Raw genomic sequence first — 17,411 nt, forward strand, 5'->3', positions numbered from 1 at the left:
CAGGGCCTTTTTGGCCTCACTTTCCTGACTTTCACTGCGTGAGACCTTCACAAGGCAACGATCAAGAGAGGTCTGTTTCTGCCTTCTTTTTAAAATGTTACGAAAGAATGTGAGACACCTATCATCAAATAAGGCACTCGCTCTCCCTGTAGACAATTTCTCTGGGTGTCTTTTTTCCACAAAATCAGACACTTCCTGCCACTTGCCAAGGATATCACTAATTTCACGTGAAATAAGTTTCTCCTCCGGCTCGACCTCCTCCTCACTGCTGAGTTCCATCATTACACCCTAGTGGGAAATCTTCTGTAACTCCTTCAGCTCCTCCATCGTGAGTTCTTCAGCATACTCCTCAATGAGATCAGCAACATCTGCCTCGTCTACCTCTAGGCCCATGGAGCGACCAATGGATACGATCTCCTCCTCAATAGGTTCAAATCCCTCTCGTTTTAAAACAACATCTGGCCATAATTTTCTCCAAGCTGAGTTCAATGTTCTTTTGGTAACATCTTGCCAGGCAATATCTATAAGCTTAACACAGATCACAATGTTGTAATGATTCTTCCAAAACTCCCTCAATGTTAGGTTCGTATTTTCGGTAACTTCGAAGCAACGCTTGAAAAGATGCTTCGTGAAAAGTTTCTTAAAATTGGAGATAACTTGTTGATCCATGGGCTGAAGGGTAGACGTTGTATTGGGTGGCAGATAGACAATTTTAATAAATTTAAATTCATCTAAAAGGTCATCCTCAAGGCCAGGAGGGTGAGCGGGAGCATTATCCAACAGAAGGACACACTTAAGCGGTAGACCATTATCGATTAAGTATTTTTTCACTGAAGGCCCAAAAACTATGTTCATCCACTCAAAAAACTGACGGGTCACCCATGCTTTACTGTTTGCACATCACAGAACTTATAATTTTTCTTTCATAACTTTATAAGCTTTGAAGGCCCTTGGGTTTTCCGAGTGGTAGACTAACAACGGTTTTATTTTGAAGTCCCCAATAGCGTTTGCCTATCTTTTATAGCCTTGTAGCCGGGTAGACTTTTCTTCAGCCTTGATAAACGTGCGCCTAGGCATTTTTTTCCAAAATAACCCTGTTTTGTCACAATTGAACACTTGTTGCGGTAGGTATCCTTCTTCACTAATGAGTTTTTCAAAAACCGTAATGAAATTTTCAGCCGCCTTAATATCTGCACTAGATGCTTCTCCATGACGAATAACTGAAAGAATGTCACTTCGTTTCTTAAAATTGTCAAACCAGCCACGACTAGCTTTGAACCCCTCACCGCCTTGCGATGATTCTTCCTCCATCTCGGTTACATCACGCTTGAGGTCTTGGAAGATGGCGCCAGCCTTCTCACAAATAATCGCTTCAGAAACAGAGTCACCTGCCAATTGCTTCTCCTTAATCCATAATAAAAGTAGCTGTTCCATCTCATCATGTATATTAGTTTGTAGCTTTGAAATAATGGTGACGCCTTTGGAAGGTTGCAGCTTCTTTATCGCTTCCTTCTGCTTGATGATCGTGGATATTGTAGAAGGATTGCGGCCATACTCATTTGCCAAGTCGATTATACGAACACCACGCTCATGCTTTGCAATAATTTCATGTTTCGCTTCCATTGAGATCATTTTCTTAGGCTTTTTCTTTTCACCAGTTTTGTCTTTAACTTTGGGATCCATGGTTAAAATAACAAAATGTGCAGAGTACAGTATATATACTATCCAAAATGACACGAAAAACAGGCACAAACAAAGCGAATAACACGTCGTGGCGCCCATACAGAGGACTCTGGTCTCAACATAGCAGGCAGAAGTGGCAGGAGGAAAGCTGAGCGAACCCTCTGCCATCTAGGGATCACCTATGCAATTATCGCACATAGCAAATTCGTATCTCAAATTTTTCGTTGTATGTCGAGGTATAAATTTTAGAATATTTCATGTTGTATCTCAAAACATTCGTATCTCAAGGTACCACTGTATTCTGATATTTCCTTGACAGGAAGTACTAACGAAAGTTTATCCGAAAACTGCTATTAGTTGTACATAAACATTGTATGAAAAGGAAACTGCTCAGGCAATTGAAAAAGTAACAGTGAAATAATCAGGTATTTCAAATAAGCACATACACACTTTTAAAATTTAACTTAATAGTAATGTGATTGGCATAATTTTTAAGTAGCAATAATTGAATGCCAATGAAAATATCAGATTAATTTATAAAGTCATTATTATAAAAAATTATTTATTAAGAAACATTACTTTGAAAAATTAATCACTACATTAGTATTATTCAGTTCATAAGTGCTGTTGATGTATTTTATCAGACTATTGTTAAAATTAATATAAATTAAAATATTTATTTAAAATAACAGCTAATTTAAGAATGTATAAAACATTAATTTGAAATTTTTATTGATTTTTCCTTACTTTTTATTTTATATTGTGTAAGATTTTAAGACAGTCAAAATGTCCAAATCATAACTAAATAATTAAAGGATGTCAATATTATATTTTAATTATTAGTCATATAATTATTATTTATATTATTGTAGCTGTATTTATATTAGGAGAATTGAGTCTTAAGAATTATATTTTATACATAATTATGTTTTACACTTGAGTTTAGATCTTTAAAAATATGTGAGATTTATTGTTTTACTAAAAATTATTAACTTAATTTCACTTTTAAGCAGAAAGTGTAATGATTTTCAACCTCATTTTGACTTATTCATTGCAGTCTTGTTATAAAACTAATTAGAAATTTTTAAAAAAGTAAATTTTGCTAAAAACATTGATACATATTTTATTTTTTATCTCCTGATCCCAAAGTAGTCCAAGTTTCAAATTTTCTCAACTGCTTCATAGTATAATGATGAATAACATATATTTTTATGAAGACTTGTTTTTTTTGAAATTCAAGGTCAAAGATTATCTTGAAATCAGAATTTATGTAAATATAGGTTTGTTTTATACCATATGAAAGACCATCAAATAAGCTTTAAAATGGTACCAAGTTTATCATTCTACCTTAATAAATAAGAACATTATGTAGACCTAACACTACTGCCACAAGTCAAAATTTATCATTTTCCAGCAAAATTGAAGGGCTCTAAAAACAAAACAGTTTGTGATATAGATCTGAAATTCAATATTTGCTCATAACTTTATCAACAGATAGATAGATATTCAAATTCCAAATTTCATGAAAATCATCCCAGTTGGTCAGGTTGTGGGCCTTTTTGATTAACTTGAAATGACCCTTTTGTCAACATTGCACCTAAATATTTACTATTACTATTTAAAAAAATACAGTTCCTACATTTCCACTCCTGAAAGTACATTCAATTGTCAAATAACTAATTTTGTTGTTTGTTATTTATAAATTAATTAATATCATTTATGAATTCAAAAATACAATTTTTATGAAGTGTAAATTTAATCCTTCATATTGCATCTCAACAAATAAAACCCAGGTATTACAGCTGTATTTTGAATAAACAATATATTGGATCAAGTTCATGAAGAATTTACCAGTCATATTGATACCTAACCCACCGGGTTGGTCTAGTGGTGAACGCCTCTTCCCAAATCAGCTGATTTGGAAGTAGAGAGTTCCAGCGTTCAAGCCAGTTATGTTTACATGGATTTGAATACTAGATCGTGCATATCGGTGTTCGTTGGGGGTTGGGTTTCAATTAACTACACATCTCAGGAATGGTCTAACTGAGAATGTACAAGACTACACTTCATTTACACTCATACATATCATCCTCATTCATCCTGAAGAATTATCTAAACGGTAGTTACCGGAGGCTAAACAGGGGAAAAAAGTCATATTGATACCTACCTCTGATGCTAATGGAAGAGGCATTAGCATCAAGGGGATGATAATATAAAAGCGTTTTTAGAGTCATATCATTTACAAACATCTGCATATAACCACATCTTAAATTATCTTAAATGTGCATTTAAGGTAATGCTGTATTATGGTAAATCAGAATCATTATCATCAGTATTTCAGCCATCTTACCATAAATTTTAATGTTCTTAGCTCGAATAAAAAAAAAAAACATTAAATGTTCCTTAATTATGTATTCTTGCAAGAGTAAATGTTATGAAAACTTACAGTCTATGTTGCGCCTGTGATGATCATCAGTGCTAATATTGGATTTATTCTTAATTGAAACAATACTGAACATGTTGAAGATAAGATACAAGGTCTTTAAATAAAATAATGAGACTGGTTCAGAAAAATTTTTTATTTACAATTCAATTATACATCGACTCCTTATCACCTTTGAAATATTTCCCTTGGGAAGCCACACAATGCTTCAAATGGTTTTCCCACTCTTCATAGTAGTGTTGTAACTCAGAAATCGGAATATCCTTCTGTTGGTCAGTTACATTTTTTTTTAATTTTTTCTACTGTTCCAAAATGTTGCCTGTGAGGTGCTTTTTTAAAGTCGACAACAGGAAAACGTCGCAGGGATTCAAGTCAGGTAAATAAGGTAGTTGAGAAACTACAGGAATGTTTTTCTTTGCCAAAAACTCATTAATCGAGAGTGCAGTGTGACAAGGTGCATTGTCATGATGCAGCATCTAGTTGTCTTTGATGGCTGGTCTCATGCGAGCAACTCTTTTCTGCAGTCTCTCAAAAATTTCTTGGTAAACATATTGATTTACAGTCTGTCACGTAGGCAAAAACAACATGGACAATGCCATTACTATCAAAGAAACAAATTAGCATGGTTTTGATTTTTGATTTGCTCATTTTTGCTTTTTTGGGATGTGGTGAGTTTGAAGTGTGCCATTCCTTGCTCTGGCATTTTGTTTCTGGGTTGTACTCAAATATCCAAGATTCATCACCAGTAATAACATTTTTTTAGAAAATCAAGATCAGTTTCAATTCGCCCTAGAAGATCGCAGCACACTGCCGCCACCCTGTTGTTTTTCTGTTTAACAGTGTGGTTTTTTGAGACCAATTTTGTACCAACATTCTTCATGTCTAATTTATTTGTTAAAATTTAGTGTACTGTGGTATAGTTCAAATTTAATTGTTCTGATAGTTAATCGCCGGTCATACCATATCAAGTTTCTGATTTGCTCAACATTGTCGTCAATTTGACGTTAACAGTCTTCCAGCGCATGGATCGTCTGCAACTGATTCCCAGCCATCTGAAAATGTTTTAAACCATCTGAAAATTTGGGCTTGTGATAGAGCGTCATCTCCATTACCCTTTTCAATTTTGAAAAAGTTTCAGTAGTATTCTCACAGTTTAACACAAAACTTGATTGCACTACGTTGCTCATAATTAGTATCACTCATTTTTATAACGCACAACAGAAACTTGTTTCACCAAAAAGTTTGTTTACGTCTCACGTGGCAACAATAGACTAAAAATATTAATACCTAATATAAATCAGCTGTTGATATAACCCTATGATTACTAGTAAATTTACAGTGTTGCCACTTTGGCTACCAAAAAAAACTAGTCTCATTACTCTATATACAGACCTCATATATGTTACTACCTGTTCTTATATTTATGTTTATTTTTTTCAGGCTCCATTGCTGAAGGATAGGTTTTGTGTTTGCCATCTTTCAACTGGTGATATGCTCAGAGCCGAAGTAAGTTCTGGTTCAGAGCTTGGAGTCAAGTTAAAAAAATTTATGGAATCTGGTATGGTAAATTACGTTTACAGTTATAATTTCTCTGTTTTTTTTTTCTTTAATATTATAATTTGATGTATCTGAATTTTAGTGTACCAGACAATTATTTGTTAATAAGTTTTGTATTACATCTAAAAAATAGATAGTTTTTTATCTAATTTCATGCTTTTTATGTATGTAATCATGCTTTATTATGTATGTTGTCGGTAAAAACTACAGTTCTGAAATAGCTTTTTTATCATTATTTTAAATATTGTATGAAGATAAAATTTCTTGTGAGTTTGATATGTAATAAATATACTGATATTATCAATCATCCTCGCATTTTAATCCTTGGAAAAGTATTGTGTGGGTGGCCCCTCAGTTAGAGAATAGTTGGGAAAGTATTGGAAACTAATATTTTCATTTATGCAGACATTATCCTTTACTCACAGTTTTAATAAATAAAAAAATAAAAAATGAGTTACTACTTGCAGTTATAAATTATTGAAATTCTTCATATCCAGTGAAGTGTTTAATATCGTGTTTTTTATCTATTATCTGTCTGTTTATGACAAATCTATTATCCATTTCATAGAATAAACATCAGTATGTTCACCTCAGTAGACCATGCCTAGTTTAGAAATGTAAGAACCCAACATTCAAATCATACTTCATGATAAGATTGCTAATATTTATCTGTTATTTACATGGTTTGTTATAGTCCAGAATTGTAAAGATGTAAACAATAAATCAGTTGTTTCACTTTTCAGTACAAAAATCATAACAGTGTTCCATTTATTCTTTTTGACGTAAAATATACCAATTAAGTATTCTAGTGACTCTTCACCTAATACTCTATAAATATTTCAGGCTGTGAAAATATATAGTTTATGGTTACTTCATATACTCAACTCCTGATTTTAATATATATCATATTTATTTTATAAAATATGCTGGAAATGCATAGTTTCTATGAAATGGGAATGAAAGACTAGTATGATCATAATTTTTTGATTTTTGAGATTTTACTTCAGTCAGTCATATAATTATAAAAATTTCCATTTTAAATCTCTGTAGATATCCGACCGACCACATAAAAAGCCTACCAAAACCAAATCTTTCTTTCTTGGCTAATTCTTGATTTCACTGTAAAACATTCTGTGTTAGCTGAGTTTGAGAACAGTGAATCACAAACCAGTGAACTGTCTTGGGAAACACTCTCCAATTTTACTAGAGCAATACAGATATAAATTTTATCTATTAATTGCTCTCAAAAGTCATTAAAATGTTTTCCTTCTGGGAAATGACTTTAGGTTTTGGAATGGAAATATTTACTCACCTAGTTGAATATCTTCTGTTTCTTGCTGTTAGTTGAATATTTTAGTGTCAGAATATATATTCTTTAAATTTGATTAGATAATAAAATTTAAAGAATATATATTTTAAACATCAGTGGATGTCACTGGACATCAGTGGAATGATGGCCAGATTTTGACCATCTGATAATTGTTGAAGTTTTATTTTACATTTAATTACCCGTAGTTCTTCTTTTTTTTTATTATTGATTTGGAATCCTGATACTTTTTTCTTTACACTATTATCAGTCCCAGTCTTTATTTTAAGGCTATGATGGACATAAAACAACTGAGATACAGTTAGGACTGGTCAGTTTATAATTAGCACTGGTCAATTTCTGACAGTATTGGTGTTTATTAAATAGCCAGACCCTGTCTTAACATAGTGAAGGGAGCACTTTTTTGGTTAATATTTCCTCTTTATTCTGCATAGTAAAGAAAGAAGTGCAGTACCAACGTACACCTCATTCTGATTTAATACTTAAGTTATACTGTCACATAGTGTTTTACTACTACAGCACACTATTGCTGCTAAACTCCACAGTTATACATGGAAGAAATTGTTTAAAAAGAAAAAAGAGATAAATCTAAATATGAAGAATTTGTATAAATGGCTATTTATCTCATTTTTCATGTTCATGTTCTTTATCATGCTCTTGATTCAGCTGGAAGCATTGTGTCATTTGCGTAACTGAGATTATTGATGTTGCAACCTCCAGTTTTGACTTCGATCTTAGATTCTTCCAAGTTTAACTTCTGCATAATTATCTCTGCATAAATATTGAAGAAAAAGGGCGATGAGGTGCAGTCCTGTCTGACTCCTTGGCTACCTTTGAACCAATCAGTGTCTTCTTATACTGTTCGAACTGTGGTCTCCTGGTTGGTATATAATGATCTGATGAGGTGAGTTATGTGTGATGGCACTCCCAGTTCATGCAAGGCATCCCACAGCTTCTTGTGATCAACACAATCAAATGCATTGGAATTGTCAACAAAGCATAGATAGATGGCCGTTTGATATTCATGGGTCTTGCCCAAAATCCAACACAAATTCACAATGTGGTCATGGGTGCCACGACCACGTCAAAAACCAGCTAGCTTGTACATTCGATAGCTAAGCATCAATGGTCGATTTGAAACGATTCTGGATGGCCTTCAGTAAGACCTTATTTGCATGAGAGATCAAGGCTATAGTCTGGTAGTTTGAGCAGATACCTGTCACCTTTCTTTAGTAATGGGATGTAAACAGACCTTTTCCAATCAGTTGTCCATGTGCCAGTTTCCCAGATCTTGTGACATAATGCTGTGATTACTGCTGGTGGAATAGGTCTGAGCAGTTCTACCGGAATAGTGTCTTGCCAGGAGCCTTGTTATTTGGAAGCTGTTTCAGAGCCCAGATCACTTCTTCTAATATTGATGGTTCCAATTCATGTGGGGCATTTATAGCTGGTGACTGAGATGTATTATTACTTACAACTTTGTTCCCAATATGCTTCCTTGTCTTGTCTAGTAGAACATTGAAAATCAGCATTTTGAATTCATCTCTATTGCCAACAGCTTTTGTTGCTTTTCATTTTTTAGCAATTTTAATGGTGTCGGGTGTCAACCATTTGGATCTTTTTTCCCACTTTTTGTATGGTATGTGTTCTAGAGCAGCTTCTATGACAGATTGGAATTCTTGTCATTACTGCTCAGGTAGCTTCTCATCAGTATTAAGCAGCTCGAACTTGTTCTTCACCTCTATGTGTTGGCATATGTTGGCAAATTCTAGTGACATCAAACCCAAATGGGTACTGGTGGAAAACTGATGCCCTTACCAAGTTGCTTGTTCAGAACTTCGTGGCCTGGGAGTCCTACTAATCCATACCATATATGAAATTGTTGAAGTAGCTTCCATAGAATTTTCTTGGAAAGAATAGCAGAGTGGGTTGCCAGATCTTTCCCCGTGCCCCTGTAATTGGCCTGTGAGCTATGACCTCCATAATTCACCCCCTCACAATGTTGAGGAATACAGTGGGACTTTAAGGAGGATGTTAAATTTAATTACATCAAATTAAAATAAACTGTTCGTGAACATACCACGAAAGAGCTGCAAACTTTGCTATTTTTGCTGTGGTTATTTTTACAGTATATAATTTTTCCCAACGAAGTCTTTCTAAAATTTCTTTGTAGAAATATTGGTTAACTGTTTGTCCAGGAGGCACCCACCCTTTATGAACAATTCCCTTGGAATCAAAGAAGCACACAAGCATGCATTTCACTTTTGACTTTGACATGCGAGCTTTTTTTGGTCTGGGTGATCCCTTTGAGCACCATTGCGAACTTTGGCGTTTTGTCTCTGGATCGTATTGAAAAAACCAACCTTCATCACCAGTGATAACACGGCTCAACAAATCTGGATTGATTTCCGTTTGCTCTAACAGATCGGCTGCCACATTTTTCCGTGTTTCTCACTGTTGTTGTGTGAGATTTTTGGGGGCCATTTTTGCACAAATCTTTCTCATACCAAGATCTTCAGTTAATATTAGACGAACCGTTTCTCGATTGATGTTGAGTTCTTCTGCAATCATTTTCACGGATAATCTTCGATCAGATCGTTCGATTTCACACACCCTGGTCAAGTTGACATCTGTCCATGAGGTTGATGGTCGTCCACTGCGGTCTTCATCTTCAACATTCGTTCTGCCTTCACTAAAAGTTTTATGCCACCAAAAAACTTGAGCTCTTGACATAAACTCCTCTCCAAAAGCCTTCTGAAGCTTACCATAAGTTGTCGTCGCGTTTTCACCCAATTTAACGCAAAAAGAAACGGCATAACGTTGCGCAATATTTTGCGGTTTCATTTCTGTGATGAGAGACACAAACACGTGTTCACTTATTACAGCACAATTCACGACTGAACAGTTGTATCAATGTGCCGCTTGGACTAGAAGTAGCTTATAGACCAAGGTCAAAGATGGTGTGCCTACGCAAGCTGCAGGATTGCCACATCTTGCAAGGAAAAATCAGTCTCATTACTTTATTGTCGCACCTCGTATATCACAAGTGGACCGAGCTACTATGTTACTAACTAAAGTGCACCAAAACTGTCAGTACTACTATATTACTTAACCTACCAACTTTCTTTTTCCACTTATTTAAGTTTAAACTTATCTCTATGTACATTTTCACAAAAAAAAAAAAAACACTTCTTATATGTATTCTATACTAAAATACTACTACTTTAAAATTTATTAACCGAATTAAACTAGTTTAATGCATTAACATGTCGGTCCACCTCGTTTACTAAAAACATAACTATTAATAGTCTCGAATTCTGCACTTGCACGATCGTTTATTAGACATCTTTACATAATTTAACCTACAATTCACTACAATTAGCTCAGGATAACAGCTTCTAGAGCTATAAACTGTGAGTATTGGCACTGGCGACCGCCCATCACCAGATTTTGACCTCTACCATTGAACCGTAGTTATGAAACTGTTATTGTATACTATTTAAAGCAATAAATCAATATGTAAAAGTTAGATGTAATAGGAATTAACAACATATGACAGAAAGGTAAGCAGGATTTCTATTCTAGGAAGTATGGAATAATTTACACTTTCACATTAAAAAACATTTTTATTTTACATTTTTTAAATTTAATATTAAATTATGAAAATATTAAATTAGGCCTAATAATAAATAAATATATAATGCACAGAGTTGTGTATAACAAGCAGTACTATAAGATAATTAATTTATTCAATTTAAATTGAAAGTTCAAGCTTATAAGTGTAATGCAGACATATATGTCTCTTAAGTAGAAGACTTACAGATAGAAAAGGTATATGAAGAAGAAGATAATGTTAAAGGAGATGAGAATTTGATTATAAGGAAAGCTGTAATACCATACTAGGACAGGAAGGGAAACCAGTTGGGAAGTGTGGGCTAGAATTAAAAAAATGAGATTGTTGATGGGCTTTTGAACAGAGTATAATTTAATTACTATTTAATATGATTAATAAAAAATTTATATTATGTTTGTTGTATACTTACCTTGATACTTGTTAATTAGATTTAAAAAAAGGTTAATAAAATACAATTCATATACAGAAAAAGAAAATTATCCCGCATTCTAAAGTGTTGTATATGTGTGTTGTGTGTGTATATATTTATTTATTTATATACAGGTGATTCAGAAGGAAAGAGAAATAATTTAAAAACTGATTCTAGAACTTTTAAGGGAAAAAATTCATATAACCATATGTCCGAAAACACTTTGTTATCAAGTTACAGCTAGCAAATGTTGGTTTGGATTTCAGTTCCACCCTCCTGGTGAAATGAGGTCACACTGAAATTTTTAAGGCATTATATAAGGGATGAACTTGATGGTTTCTTTTGATTTTTGACTTGATCAAGTAAAACAGATTCCAAAATTGTTCCCATGGTTTTCATAATATCCAGTGTAAAACAGAAAAATTCAGTGATGAAAAACAGAAAAAACATGTTCTTTTAGATTTGAGGTACAATAACTTTGTTATTGACTAATAAATTCATAAATAAATAAATTCCGTGAAAATTGATGTAGTAAAGCCAATAAAAGACAAAAAAAAAATCAACTTTTATTATTAAAAACAAAACAACAGAAAAATGTTATGAATTTATAAAAATTAAAAACAGGTGTTTTTAATACAATAAATTTAGACCTTTGAAAAATTAAAATATTTTGAATTTACTTTATAATAAATATTTAAAAATCCATCATTGACATTTTGAAGTAACATCCAATCATTGAACATCAATCATTTTGAACCAGTCCATCATTGGCATTTAGTGTTGCCAACCTAATTTTTCAAAAGTAAATTTATTGTACTAAAAACACTGTTTTTAATTTTTACAAATTCATAACATTTTTCAGTTAAGTTTTGTTCTTTTGGTTCTTTTTTTGTAGATTTAATTATATAAATTTTCTTAGAATTAAATTCTCTACAAATTTTGATAATAAAATGTATTTATTATCATTAAAAAGTTATTGTACTTCAAACCTAAAAAAAAAAATATGTTTTTCATCACCAAATTTTTCTGTTTTATGTGAGATATCATGAAAACTAAGGAAGGTACAGTTCTGGAATCTGTTTTATTTGATTTTCAGATAAGAAAGCATAGGAAACCATCAAAGTTTACCCCTTTTACAATGCCTTAAAAGTTTAAGTATGACCTGTACTCACCAGGATAACGAAAATTAAGGCAAGATATCTCTAGCAGTAGCTCAATAATTATTTCCTTTTTGGACATAATGTTTGTATGAACTTTTTTCCTTATTTGAAGCTGTAAAATCAGTTGTCAAATTATTTCTCTTTCCTCTTGAATCATTCTGTATATAAGTTGCCAACATTATCAATGTTACTACAATAATTTAAATCTCTGCCAATAAAGATTTCTAAGCCACAATGAAAATTCTGATTTTTTTCTCTTGATTTTACATTTTTGGTTAAACTTGGTTTTCACAAGCACCTAATTTTAATTACTTATTCTATTAATTTAAAGCTAATTCATATCAGTGCAAAATCCAAGAAACAGGTCAGGGGCTGACCTGTTTCTCAGATTTTCTAACTGCGGATGCCCGCAGTTAGTCTATCTTTGATTAGAAATTACAGTTTTATTAGTTGATTGATATTTCCTCCTCTTTTTCTTTAGTATATCCTGAATAATGAACTCACAGTATATCCTGGTAATTGTGAACACCTTTTTTCAAAAATTATAAAAATAAATATACTAGTGTGGACAATAAATACAGGAAGATAACAGAAACTGATGGTTTAAACAGATGGTTAAGCAAAGATTTCAAAACGAAAAGTAGTTTGATAATGTTCTACTTGAGGTCTTCATTATTGATTAGAAAAAAGAGAAATATTTTTTATAGAATCTTATGAGATTAAAGTCATTTTGTAGGCCACATAAGTCATCAAGGTTCAATTAATTTGATGATAGTGGGTTCTGTGGAGGATGTGGTGGATAATGTTAGACATGCATAAAATGGTTCTGCTTTCAAATACTGATTTTGAGGTATAGTTCATTAATCACACACAAAGCTTGTTATACAAATTCCATCCAGAACAGAGCAGTCAGTTAATATTACTAATATGGAATTGCAACAGCAGTAACCCATCTGCTGTACTTAAAAATGTCAAAGATGTCATCTATTTCTCATCTTTAAAGCTATTTACTTTGAATGATTTGTTTATGTCTTTTCTTTATTTCAAATAAATTCCCTATTTATCATTAATATGCGCATTGTACTGTGAGATTCTTAAAAAATTTAGACCTTTTTTTCCAAAAAGAATACAGTTACTCTTTTCAATTGTTTTCATTTGTAACACTAATTTTGTCTTTTCTACAGAAGTGTTGAGTGATTCAAGCTAATTCATACTTCACATAATTTACTAGTATTGCTGACAGATTTTATTTAATTTATATCAATTCTTAATCCTGCATTCATTTTTTAGGATGTGTGAAAAATCATATTGTTTCCTTTTTATAACTTCATTTATGCATTGGTCATATTCACCATTGACACCATATAATTTTTTCAGTGCTACACATATAATTTAGATCATTTTCATTAAATTCAGAACTTTTAATTTTATTGAAGATTCATTGAAATCTCACAGAGAGTAATTTTTCTCAAACTTAAATTTTTTTTTAATCGCTTAATCTAATTTAAGAAATGCATCAATTTATTATTTTAATATCTCCGTTATGTTGTTATATTTATTAAACAAATAATTCTTAAACTGTGTTACACATGATGGTAATAATTAATTAGATTAGAACTGATTCAAGTTGGAGGTTGTCAGAATTATTGAATCATTTAAGTAATTTTATGCTAAAAAAGTTACAAAAGCACTATAACTTGAACATTGTGAGTTTTATTTATATGTAGTATAAATAAATTACATAGTCAAATTACAGGAAGTGATTGCCAATTGCAAAAGTAAAGAAAAAAGTTTCTATAACTGTATGTTCAAAAACATAATAAGACAAATTAAAAATTAAGAAATTTGTTGATTTAAAAAATGACAGCCCACTGACAATATTTGAAAGCATAAGCATATTTTTTTTAAAAAATGAAAGTATATAAATGTCTATTAAGTTTCATTAGAATAATTCTAATCATATTTATTTATGTTATGAATTTCCACCTAAAATTATAGACAAACTGTGAACACAAAGAATTAGCAGAAACCCTTTTCCGTTATTTTTTTCAAGAAGTGAAAAAATAACTATCACGTCTAGAATTTAACTGCATAGTTTTGAAACAGCTTTACAGCAGGCATGAATGTGTTTATCCTTGCTATCATTTGCACCTTAAAGAAATATTAAATGGTTAGTCATCTATCTGTTTTTATTTCCTCTTAAAGCATCATTCAAAGGACAGTCTATCTTAAACAAAAACGTCTAATTATTAGTTTTATTTTCTTTTTTCTTTACTAAGCTCTTGCAGTCATGTCCAGAACTGTGTACATGCAATATCTACAACTGTGGCCCTACTTTGTGTAACAGTTTCAAATACTAATCCATTTTTTATTCAACTTTTGAAGTGATGTTCATTAAGTTTGTTTGTGTTACAGGTCAGTTGGTTAGCGATGATGTAGTTGTTGATTTAGTAAATAAAAATCTTGATAATCCTGAGTGTGAGAATGGATTTCTTCTTGATGGATTCCCTAGAACTGTAACCCAAGCAGAGAAGGTTAAGTGACACCTTTTTCATCTATTTTTGTTGTGTCAAATTAATTTTGTACAAATAATAATTATGTTAACAGATTACTTTCACATGCTACCCTATTTCCATTATTATTAAGAAGATCATTTCTATTTGATAAAAAAAAAATGTTAAAGTAGTTTTGAAAAAAAAATTATTTTGTCATAGAATAGAATGATATTGTTTCAGTACAACAATTTATATGTATTTTTTGTGCTGATGTTTGGTAGGACTTCATAATAGTTAGGCAGTGTTTTCAAAATGTTTAATACGAAAAGGATTGAGATAATAATAATTAGCCTGCCTCGTACTTTTTAGTTTGTTTTTGGAAGAACCAGTAAAAAGAACTAGAAGAAAATTCTAAAAGTGGAGTCAGTGCAAGGCCATAAAATTTACAATTTGCTGATATATTCTTTGCTTAAGGGAGAATCAATTTCAAAATAAGCAAGAGCTAAACTAAGTAATGAAATGCAACATTTGGAGGAGAATATAATAGAAAAACAATAAACCATACAAGAAGTGAAGTTATCTTGGAAGAACTTTTCATGTGTTCTATTATGAAATGACAAGTGAAATGAAGTGATATAATTATTAAATGACGTAAGTAGAGTGGACTTAACGTATTATTTTAATGTCTCTGCTGCCTTTGGAGACTTGGTATTATGCACCAAGAGGAAGAAGAGATATAAATTGATCAAAGAAAAGGTGGACACCGTAACAGGCCAGTTTGGCCTAATCCTTGTAGAAAATACACAATAAAGTTGCCTTCATAAATTCTTATATCATGTTTTTACTCTTTTTAATTGAATGAATTCTTAAAAATAACTTTGCAAAGAAAAAGATGTTCTGGTTTGCAATATAGATTTGATTAGTAGTTTACATTGTAGCCAGTATATTAATTGGAGATCTTTTGGTTTCATTTAAAGTTCTACTCGTGCAAATAGTATGTCTCCAAGTTGGTTATATTCTAACATGCCTTCCAAAATCTTCATATCAAATCCTTTTTCCTGCTCTAGTAGTTGGAGTTATAGTTTCCTCTTCTATGTAGTCCTATATATTCCTGCCATCTATTAACTCTTTCTTATATCTGTAACAGTTTTTTTCATTCACGTCACTTTGGTTAATTTTCTCAAATTTTTTTTCTGTGTATTACATCTACCTTTCCAGTAATCATATTTTTTTCTACCTCGTTACATCTCTTCTTCAACCAGTCTTCTTTTATTACTTTGCACATCTTATTAATTCAATTACTTGTATATCATTTAGATTTGTTGACTTCATCTTTTTAATTTTTATGTATTGTGTTTATTTATAAGTTTTAATATATTTCTAGGTATGTTAGTTTTCTACCTTCTCCTTCTTACTTTATAATATCTCTACTTAATTATTAACTTTTTTTAATTCATATCCATTTTTTCATTTGAATTTTTTTTAAAGTAATTTCCTGGCTTTTGAAGTATCCATATTTATTAAAATTGAATATCACATCATTCTATTTTAGCCTTCTAGGTTATTTTCAAAAGCTCTGCTTAACCATTATATAATTTATATGATGTCATTGATTTGGACCATGTGTTCCTTCTACTGTTAAGATTTTTAAAAAAGGTGTTCATAATTTCTGGTTTATACTCATAAAATTTCTTTTTTAATTTTAAAAATTCAGACAGCAATTTGGTTTTTACTTTTTCTGTCTTGTACATTGTACATAAGAGCATTAGTAAAACTTGAATACATTATTCACTTTTTGTCAATAGAATTTGAATCAAAAGGAAATAATTTGTAGGTACTTCATCTTTGTATGTATATTTTTATTTATTTTTTTATTTTATTATTAAATTATAAATATATTCTAATTGTTTAAAAATTGTTTTTACTCAACTATATACATAGGTAAGTGATAATGTATTTAACTCTTTGCAGTTGAATGATGTATTTAAAATTGTCCACTGGGGTCAGGTAGCCTGTAGTACTGGCCGTAGCCATTTTACCTGTCAAGTCAGAATCGTTTGCACAGTCTCATTCCTCACAGCTCGGATGGCCAGGTTAAAATAATCCCTTGTACATCCAAATGGCCAGTAGTACTGGCCACTCAAAACATATTGCTATAGAAACAGTATATTTCTCTTTCTGTGGTTAGTACTGTAACCTATTGGACAGCCTTTTAACTAATTATGTATTACATTTCCCGATCTTTTTTTTAAGTTTCCCAGCGCAGTCTTTTCTGCACTGTTTGCAATGACAGAAAACCTGGAGTAGAAAGAAAACTAAGCAAATTTTTTTGCAAGACCTGTCAGAAACATCCTTGACTACACATTGGCAAATGCTTTGAAAAATAAACCATGATCTAGGTAGCAAGTTAAACAAATGTGTTGGACAATTTTTTATTATTTTATTATGTTATATTCAGTAAAGTAAAAATTAATCAAAATTATGTTAAGCTGTTTTTTGTGTGTCAATAAAAAATAAAATATTGGCGTTGTTTTTTTAAAAATTAAATGCCCTATTTAAATATTTAGGAATGAATGAAAAACAATTCCAAGCTGGTGTGGCAGAGCAGTCAAGATGGCAGCCACGCCAACAATGACAGGTTAGCAGCCAGTCCTGCTGGCCGTTTGAGCTGTGAGCACTGCTAATAGTACCATAAATATTCTG

The 17,411-nt window shown here is 31.7% G+C and overlaps 1 protein-coding gene across 1 annotated transcript in view; it reads left to right on the forward strand.

The window, feature by feature from the left end:
• Ak2 (Adenylate kinase 2) overlaps positions 1-17,411 on the forward strand; it is an 87,875-nt gene that overhangs the window by 30,263 nt on the left and 40,201 nt on the right. Inside the window, exons 2-3 of the mRNA XM_075359583.1 lie at positions 5,567-5,684; positions 14,629-14,747. Of these exons, the coding sequence (XP_075215698.1) occupies positions 5,567-5,684; positions 14,629-14,747 (237 nt within the window). The remainder of the gene's footprint in view (positions 1-5,566; positions 5,685-14,628; positions 14,748-17,411) is intronic.

This window comes from Lycorma delicatula, chromosome 1 (assembly GCF_047948215.1).
Source record: "Lycorma delicatula isolate Av1 chromosome 1, ASM4794821v1, whole genome shotgun sequence".
In the NCBI taxonomy this organism is placed as follows: domain Eukaryota; kingdom Metazoa; phylum Arthropoda; class Insecta; order Hemiptera; family Fulgoridae; genus Lycorma; species Lycorma delicatula.